We start from the raw sequence: 9,639 nt of genomic DNA on the forward strand, positions 1-9,639 counted from the left end.
GGGGGGGGGGGGGGGGGGGGGACCCCTCCAACGATATCACTCTTGATTTAAAAGAGCTCGTGATGTTTTAGGTATAAAAGCTGGATTCGGTCTTAGATCAGCTGAGCTGCCATCAGCCTGAATTCTAAGACATGATGGAGCGACAGAGAGGGCAGATAAATCGCTCACCCTCTTAGCGGATGTTAAAGCCAACAGTAGGGCTGTTTTAAGAGACAAGAATTTAATTGGAACCTGATTCAGTGGCTCAAATGAAGCTTGATCAGGGCCCGCAAGACCAGCGTTAAATCAGACAGTGGAGCAAGTGGGCATGAAACAGGCCTGCGTCTCTGTACACCTTTTAAAAAAACGCTTCATCAGCGGATGATTAAAAGCTGTTCTGTCTCCGAACCCTTCGTGACAGGAAGAGATGGCTGCAGCGTACGTTTTAATCATGCTGAACGCCAAATTTCTGTTCATTAGCTGATGCAGAAAGGACAGCGCGCCGCCTAGCGGACATGAGGTGGCCTCTACACCTTTCTCTGTACACCTTTTACAAAACGTTTCATCAGCGAATGATTAAAAGCTGTTCTGTCTCCAAAAAACCTTTGTGACAGGAAGAGATGGCTGCAGCATACATTTAATCGTGCTGAACGCCAAATTTCTATCCATCAACTGCTGCAGAAAAGAACAGCACGCCGCCTAGTGGACATGAGGTGGCCTCTACACCTTTCTCATTACACCTGCGCTGAAAAAAAACTGTCCACTTTGATGTGTACAGCGCTGTGGTGGATACAGCACGTGAATCCTGGACCTTGCGGGAGACCCATCCTCTCTAAGCGGATCTGCTCAGCGGCCAGACACACAGGTGCTGGCCTGTTTCTGGGTAACTCCTGATCACTCCTCCCGCCTGGAGGAGAGCGTCCTCCCTTCATGGCAGTTTCTACATGCGCCTTGATAATAGGCGTTGTAGAACCGGGAACCATGGTGCGTTCACACTCTCAGGAGCCACCAGGAGAGCTGTCAATCCCTCCTCCTGAACTTGGTTCAGAAACCGTAATATCAGAGGAGGTGGGGGGAACGCGTAAAGAAGCGTTTTGGGCCATGGGCTGTGAGCAAACATGTCCACCCTCAGCGGTGGTTCATCTCGCGGGCTCAGTGAAAACCATAGTTGACACTGAGCATTTTCTCGTGTCGCAAACAGGTCCACAGCCGCTTGCCGAATTTCTGCCATGTCTGGGCCATCAGATCAAGGTGGAGGGTCCACTCCCCGTGACGCAGACCGCCCCTGGACATCACATCTGCCCCTTGTTCAGAACACCGGGGATGTACATTGCTCTGATTGAGAGCAGATGAGGTGTGCCCAACACAGTAGTTTTCTCGCAATGTGTAACATCTGGGCTGAGCGCACACACCCCTGCCGGTTTATGTAAGCAGCAGTAACCTTGTTGTCTGTGTGAATCAAAATGTGTTGATTCTGTAGCACAGGAGCAAAGTGTTGAATCACATTCAGAACCGTGCAACATTCCAGAACGTTTATATGAGCTGTTGTGAGAAACGCCACAGCGCCCCTACAGCTCGAGATAGGCATGTCACCCCCCAACCTGACAACGACACGTCTGTGAAGACGGACACGTGTGACGTAGGTCTGCTGACGGGGACTCCCTCAGACAGAACCAGGGGGTTTCACAGTGTCGGAGATCTGTTCTCACGGAGGGAGGAACAGTGATCGTCTGTCTCTTTTGCCTCACCGGATCCACGCGCAGACGAGCAAACCATCTCTGGAGGCGTCTCATGTGTAGTAAACCCAGCGGGCCACTGTGTGAGCGGACGACATCGTTCCTAACAGCTTCATGATGGAAAATAGCTGTTACTACTCTGCGTGGTGGAGCTGGACTCTTAGAGTGTCAATTCTAGTCTGTGATAAATGAATAAACGAGCTCTCATGGTGGTCGAGTTTAGCTCCACTCCCAGATAATCATCTGGGCCGGGAGAATCAAGCTTTTTTCCAATTTATGGCGAAGCCCAGAATTAGCAGGTGTGACGTCAGCACCTGAGTAGGGCTGCAACAACGAATCGATAAAATCGATAAAAATCGATGATTAAAAGCGTTGATAACGAATTTCATTATCGATTCGTTGTGTCGCGCGATTATGCGTCTTTCACGGCGCTGCGGAGTTGTTTCGTTTTGTTCACGAGCAGTTCATTGTCAATGCTGACCGACTGAATAAAGTTTGAAAAAAAAAAAAACTGCAGCGCGAGTTGAACAGAGCGAGGCGGTGTTTTCAAAGGGATATAAGTAAATTTTACAAATGACCAACGCAGAGAAAACTGTTCGACCCAAGTCCTCCAAAGTGTGGGAGAACTTCACAAAGATAAAAAATGAGAAGCATGCAGCTTTGAAAATCGCCGACACGACACGAGAGAACCACGAAGATAAAACGTAAACATGTCGGAGTCACGAGGAGGAGAAAGGAGCTAAACAGCTGATACAACTCGTCTCACTCCCAACTCGTGTTGCAGGTGAGTCTCTACAATTTAACACATTGTTCTGTTTCAGTCTGTCTGGTAGATGAAGCTGTTTGTTTGTTTGTTTTTCTGATTAATGACGTGATAGAGAACGTGTGTGTTACTTTTAATTTAATTTAATTGGTACAAGCAGTGTTTAAATGTGATTTATAAATAAATCTAACACAAAGATAATAATTTAATGATTAAGCTTCAACTTTTAATTTGCTGGCAAAGTCTGAAGACAATGCAGGTATGGCAGGATGAATTGCATTTAAACAGGAATTAAAGTAATTTATTACATCTACTCAAATGTGTGTAATTAAGTATTTTATGTGTGTGTGTGTGTGTTTAATTGCTCTTTGAGCTACTTTTGCCTGAACCTAACACTGTAAGCAAAACAAGGCATGTCTTGAGTTGCTGTAAATTATGCTATAATAATTATAATGAATAATGTAACACCACCACCTGCACTTTCATCCGTTAGCCCACTACTGTACAAACTGTACACATAATCTACTATCTACTGTTCATAAGTACTCACATACTTATATATATTTTTCTTTTATATAGCTGTTTATACCCCTTCATATTATAACCTGTTCATAGTCTGTACACTCACAACCTGTATATATTTATACCTATAGCATATTCAAAGCAACTTACTGTATATTGTACTATATATATCTACCAATTTATTTTTCTTGCTAAGCACTTCTGGATAGATGCAAACTGCATTTTGTTGCTTTGTACCTGTGACATGTACAATTACAATAAAGTTGAATTCTATTCTATTCTATTCTATTCTATAATACATATTTACTGTCTCATTCCAGAAAACAACAACAAACAACAACAGCCTTTATGATGGACAGACATCATGGACACCACAGCAGCAGCTGTCTTCACTGAAAGATCCTTAAATGATCGTCACTGACACAAGGCCTCTGTCGATGGTTGAAGATGAAGGCTTCACTACAATAATCCACACTTTTAATCCAGGTTACACTCTTCCCTGAAGGACACATTTTACAAAGTAGCTAAATATTGTGCAGGTATAAAGCATACATTTGTATATATTTTTGTGTACATTTATTTTTGTAAGCTATTTGACTAACTTTTATATTTATTCAATATTTTACCAACAGAATAGTCAAATAGCAACCTGTTTTTTGTGTAAATTGCTATGTCAGTCAAATGTTCAATTTTGGAATAAAGGGGTGGAAATTAAAACGTGTTGTTTTTTTTTGCCGATTCATCGATTAATCGAAAAAATAATCAGCCGATGAATCGATTATTGAAATAATCGTTAGTTGCAGCCCTACACCTGAGCCTGTGCCGCTGCTTCCCGTTGTCAACATGTGAAGCGGTCTGCCCACAATCGCCTTGTTCAAAACTGACAGGCCCAAAATCGGTCTTGTTTCTCCGGTCCGTTTTGGAACCAGGAAGTAACGTGAGTAAAAAAACCTGTGTTTTCCTCTCCGTCGGGAACCCCTGGACTTCTGCCTTTAGGGATGAGACCTGGTCTGGTGATGACAGGACCGTCTCTAAAAACTCCTCCGAACGGAGTGGGTCGGGTTGCAAGTTGCAGTGTGTAACCCCTGCTATCAGCTTAGTCATCCATCTGTCTGGCGAGCAAGCTCGCATCCACTCCGCGTAATATTCGTGGAGTGGACGTGCATTTAGGTGGTGCGTCATGTTTTTACGGACGTCAGCCAGTCTACCGCCCCGATCGTCGTCATGCGCCACGGAAGTGTGTTCCGCGTGACCCAAGGAGAGGCTTCCTCGAAAGGGCTGTGAACGCGCCTCTGTGCCACGCTCGGGCTGCGGGTTCACATTCATGTCTATGTGGACCGGCGTGTGTTGAGGAAAGGCATGTGAAAACTGTTGGCGCCGCGGGAGCACGCGTTTGACACCACTGCGGTGAGACGTGTGCCGCTCCTGTGCGGGCCTTCATCAACGCCGCGTCATTTGAATGAAGGTTGTAGGCGCCACGGAAGCACGTGTTTGCTTCGGTGAGGCGCGTGCCACTCCTGCTGAGAGCGAGGTTTCTCACTGGGCCCGTTCTGTGGTCTCACATTTATGCTGATGCGAGCGGGCAAGCGCTGAGAGGCGGTGCGCGCGCCTTCATCAACGCTGCGTCGTTTGAATGAAGGCTGCAGTTGCCGCGGAAGCACGCGTTTGCTTCGGTGAGATGCGTGCCGTTCCTGAAAGTGTGCAGCTCGGGCTGAAAACGAGTTATTCCACTGAACTCATTCTGCGGACCACATTCGCTTCGACTGTTGTGTCAAGCGAGCGTCTCGTCCTTATTTGGAGCAACGGTGATTCTGAATAAACCTTTTTTAAAGGCCACCGGCTCGTTTTGTGTGGAGGATGTGTGAAAGAGCCGCTGTGAGGTCATCCAAGCTGACAGACTGGCTAAAAAACAGACACTTTCATCATTAAATGATGTTTTATTCCAAAAACTCGTGTCATCTTTACACACATCCTCCGCAAACCATCATTTTGAATCATCTCCCCGGTGAGCTCTGCGGTTTGTTGTCCTAGGGCGCCGCCTGTTGGCGATCTCAGGGAAACGCTGAACCTCTGGTTGCCGGGATGAGAAAGGCTGATGTCTGACAGGCGGGGCTGGCGTAGCGGGGAGATGCTGCTGCAGCCATGGAACGTCTTGAAAATGGTCCCGAACAGCACGTCCGTCGTTGATGGGGGCCCTCCAACAAAAAAACTTTCAGCAGCTCCTCCGAGAGAGAGGTGGAGTGACGGGCCAGGTGGACCTCTGGAAAACCTCGTCCTCCGCCTGCGATGCGAGACTGGCAGACAACAAAAGAGGCACACAGGTTGACGTCAGCTGCCTTGCAGAGGGAGTGCTACGTCTCCTCCAGCCTCTTGAACGTTGTATGCCAGCAGCGTAATGTATTGTTCGCTGCGGCTGCCTGGAACGCACACTGGAGAGCTTGGTTTGAGAGCGACGTCACCGTCTGGTCATGCTTAACCGGAGGCACAGGATGCTGGTCCAACCTGGACATCTTTGCTCCGTAAGCCTCCGCCAGGCTCAGCTCCAGGGGGGCACCGAGGGAATTTCCGCTCTGTGAAATCCCTCCACTCTGGTGATGGGCGCGAATGTGGGAACCGGCGCCCTTATTCTACCAGGACCGGCTGCGGCCTCGTCCCAGTAGGACGTCACTGCTGGGAAACGAGGCCAGATGGGATCGGGAAGGTGAGCCGGAATGGAGCCCAGAAACCTTCCCGCTAGATCATCCGATCTGGGCGGGGGAAGGAGAGGGACGGAAAAAAGTCTCTTCATGTCAGCCGCCTCCTAGATTATGCCAGGCAGCTCCAGAGGAGGGCACCGACGGCTGGGAGCGGTGTGGTCGCCGATGCGAAAAAAGGTCCAGGGGGGGTAAGCATTCACTCAGCCCCCCTCGTTCAAAACACTACGCTCTCCAGGAGGGAGTGAACAGCGGGAGGCTGCTGCTGACGTCGCCTGTCCCAGAGGAGCCATCCGATTCGCTCCAAGAGTCCGCGATAAAAGGAAAATTACAAGATGGCGTCGTCCAGCGTGTAGCGACCTGCCACTGAGAAATACTCCTCGGCGCGTACCTTGAAACAAGACTGCTCGTCTGCTTCTCCTCGGGGAGGAGAACTCACCGGGATGGCAGGAGGTTGACGTGGCGGGGTCACAGGCAGTCTTAACAAAGGTTGGTCAAGCTAGACAACTTTCCTTCTTTGTTCTTCTGACAGTGCTATTAGCTTGCTGAAGAAAAATGGGAGCCGATTACCCGCTCTTAACGTAATTAATACGGACCGGGTGGGGCCCACACAGCAGGTGGGCATGGACTAAATTTTTCAGTGCAATGCTTCGCATGACGGGATAAACCCACTAAGCGACAGCTCTTAAAGGGCGAAGCCTATACGAAATAGAACCAAGACAACCTCCGGCCCACAGAGGAAACAAAAATAAATAAGATTTAGCAGATTAAAATACAATAGGACCATTTATATTTATATATATATATATATATATATTTATATTTATATTTATATATATATATATATATATATATATATATATATATATATATAGTGTGTGTGAGAAAGAGAAAGAAATTATATTTTGCTCGTAAACTCCTAAAGTTTTAGTCCTACACCTGGTTTCAAATTCACATTATCATGTTTTACACATTTTACTTCTACCCCAAACACTAATAAAACATTATCACGCAAAGAGAGAAAGAGCAAAAATTAGTTTATATATTATCTAATGGAACAAAAATCAAGGTCTTACCTTCTCTTGATACCAGGCTATTCTGACCATTCTTATGAGCAACAAAAGCCGAAACACACGAATCAGGGCATGTTATTGGACTGGGCACAAATCCAGATTTGAGGGAAACAGGTACACATACTGCTAAAAAAAAAAAAAAAAAAAAAATTATTGGAAAAAGCAAGCACCTTTTTAAAATAAACACCACCAAGCAGCTAAACGTGAAAATATAAACAAACACACTTACCTAAAGCACGACCTCACGCTGATTGAGGCACAGAACGAGTGAAAAGTCTTCAAAAATCATACTTGTGGACTAAAAGTACTCTAGTCACTTTTAGTTTCATCTATTTAAACTGGGCAGTTGTCTTTAAAAAAAGCTTGTCTGCCGTATTTTTTACAAAGATATCGACTCGTAAATGCTATATTTTAAACAAAGACTCACATAGTCACGCGCATTTAACAGGTTTAAAGATTTTTGCAACTGTTCTGTACTTTTAAGTTAATTCTTCCGCTTTCTTTTTCCGGGTTGATCGCGTTAAAGATTTGAATGAATTAAACCCTAAGTATTGTCTTTCAGGTATAACACGATCATTCACCGGAGGGTTTAAAATAGTTCACACAGGGCGAATTTAAGATTTATTAAAACAGATACATTTATAAAGCTTAAGGTAATATTTAGTGTTATTTTACGTCTGTGTACAAATGTTCACAAAGACATTTTACTGGGTGTCTTGAGTGAATTGTTCCCTGAAAAATATAACTGAGGTCATAAAATAGACAACTAAATCTCAACATTTGAGCCAATCAGAGCGCTGTAAAGTCAGACCAGTCTTTGTTATGATTACAATGGTTGTTTTCAGTGTAGTTTTTAGTTTTCAGCGTGGTTTTATTTATTAATTAATTAAATTATTTAATTGTTTATTTATTTTTTTAATATATATATTTTATGTATTTACTTACATTATTTAATTTGTTTTCAAGCTATAAATGCTTTTGGATTGAACAAAAAGGCTACAACTTTTAAGGTCAGGTTACATTTCATGTAACATTTTCAATATTAATTCAAATGAAATAAAATCTTACATTGCTAATTGAAGGTTTTTGTTTTTGTGACTATCTAAAATATACAGTATACTATTGACAGGTTCTGTTATGGCTCATGCTCAAACAGCACTTTAAATAGGTTCAAAAATCATGATGGGAAATTATATAGTAATATAAACAAAAATGTTAGTTAAAATAGCTTCTTCCTGAGTCACTAGAAACTCTCAAAATAAGAACATGCTGTTCATTTCTGTCTTGTCTTATCACACTAATAGAAATTCAAAACTCATTGTTGATTTTAAAGAATAAAATTATCTTAACTAAGATGCTAGGAAAAACCAAAACACACTGCCAGAAGAAAACAAAACTTTGTATTTACTTTTAACTTATTTTAGCTGAACATAGTGATATACGTTTACACATGCACACCATAATCACTGTAAGACACTTTCTGATTCTAAATGGGCCATTGCGCTAAACCCGTCATCTGTGCTCAAAATGATAAGATTTGGGAGACCAATTCTGATGCAAATGCAGTTCAGTCAGCTGGTTGTCAAACCAAAATTACATCGTTTATCATTTGACTACTGACTCTCCACTGACAGTTGGTCATGCTCTGCCGAACACACAATTTTCTCCTTGACCTTCTTGTTCGAGGATATGATGAAATATGGGCTGAGTGATGCATAGCAGGATGAGAAGAAAACCCTCATATCAGCCACCACCAGTGAGACCTTTGACACCGTCAACATGTAGATCCAGATCATGTTATCAATGCCGAAGAAGACAACGTAAAGAACCACCAGGGTAAGCACTGTCTTGGCTGCTCTGGTTTCTGTCCCACTGCCCAGAGAGCGACGAAGCCCTTTTACCTGTTTGCTGTGGCGGTGGAGAAGAAGGAGGACATAACAACTGGAGCCCACCATCAGGGCAACAAAGCCAAAATCCCTTCCAGAAACAGCTACTCCATTAATGACATAGGACAGATTGTCTCTGAAGTCCACATGACAGAAGCCAAGGTTGAGGGTGAAGGCAGGTACAGTGCCGTTACGTGGAGCCGTAGAGAAGAAAGGGGCTGCAATGCAAATGGCCATGTTGAGGAGCCAGAGCCCTGCAAATGTGGGGAGGACCAGTGAGGGAAGAGCAGGCTTCAACCTAGACAGTCGGGGCCCAGTAGGGGCTATTGTCACCATCTGAAATACACTGAGCATGCAAGTGATGCAAACAGACAATGCCCGACTGATCCTGTAGGCATAAATCACCACTTTACACCCAGGATCGTTCAGAAGGTTCCTCAGCCCAAACACGGTCATGGTCTGGGGTACACAGCGGGTCAGTAGCAGCATCAGGTTGGCAAAGACCAGGTGGCACAGGATCATGTCCACAGGCAGGAGCTTTGTTTCAGAGCTAACAATGTTGGTGTATGCCAGAAGCACCACAGTGTTCCCCAATATGCCCATACCCATTTGCAAGATGAAGGAGACACCTTTGATAGTCACACACAGATCCATGACGCCTTGGCCTGCACAAAGCAAAATTTACAAAACGGATAATTAAATTTCTTATAAATAATCAGCAATTTAAATCTCAGATCACAAATCTAAATAAGACACATTAACTCTAGTAAATAAAGATAGCTCTCACCCAGAGTTCCTAAAAGGTAAAAGCTGTAAGTGAACTAAACGCCAAATGGCTCACAATTTATAACTCGTAGTGCCCCTCAATGCCACACAGGATTACACTGTTCAGCCTACAGTTTGGTAAATTAACGCAGCAAACTAACCAACCACCATAGCCTCTGAGGATTTGCACCACAAGGGAAATGCTATCTCAATACAAGAGTG

The 9,639-nt window shown here is 44.4% G+C and overlaps 2 protein-coding genes across 2 annotated transcripts in view; both read right to left on the reverse strand.

Annotated features, from left to right (window-relative positions):
* The window catches only part of phtf1 (putative homeodomain transcription factor 1), a 55,588-nt gene extending 48,721 nt beyond the window's left edge, over window positions 1-6,867 (reverse strand). The window contains exon 1 of the mRNA XM_037679317.1: window positions 6,770-6,867. Within this exon, the coding sequence (XP_037535245.1) occupies window positions 6,770-6,799 (30 nt within the window). The 5' untranslated portion in view covers window positions 6,800-6,867. The remainder of the gene's footprint in view (window positions 1-6,769) is intronic.
* Window positions 6,868-8,379: 1,512 nt separating this feature from the next.
* Window positions 8,380-9,306, reverse strand: LOC119412329 (olfactory receptor class A-like protein 1). The gene has a single exon (XM_037679318.1). It carries the CDS (start codon window positions 9,304-9,306, stop codon window positions 8,380-8,382), a length of 927 nt encoding a protein of 308 aa, XP_037535246.1.
* Between the last annotated feature and the right edge of the window lie 333 nt (window positions 9,307-9,639).

The sequence above is a fragment of the Nematolebias whitei genome, chromosome 7, assembly GCF_014905685.2.
Source record: "Nematolebias whitei isolate Nwh7 chromosome 7, NemWhi1, whole genome shotgun sequence".
NCBI classification, from domain to species: domain Eukaryota; kingdom Metazoa; phylum Chordata; class Actinopteri; order Cyprinodontiformes; family Rivulidae; genus Nematolebias; species Nematolebias whitei.

What these genes read in the sequence shown, in the direction of transcription:
- LOC119412329 (XM_037679318.1), bottom strand. Translation starts at nt 9,306, where the DNA reads ATGGATCTGTGTGTGACTATCAAAGGTGTCTCCTTCATCTTGCAAATG.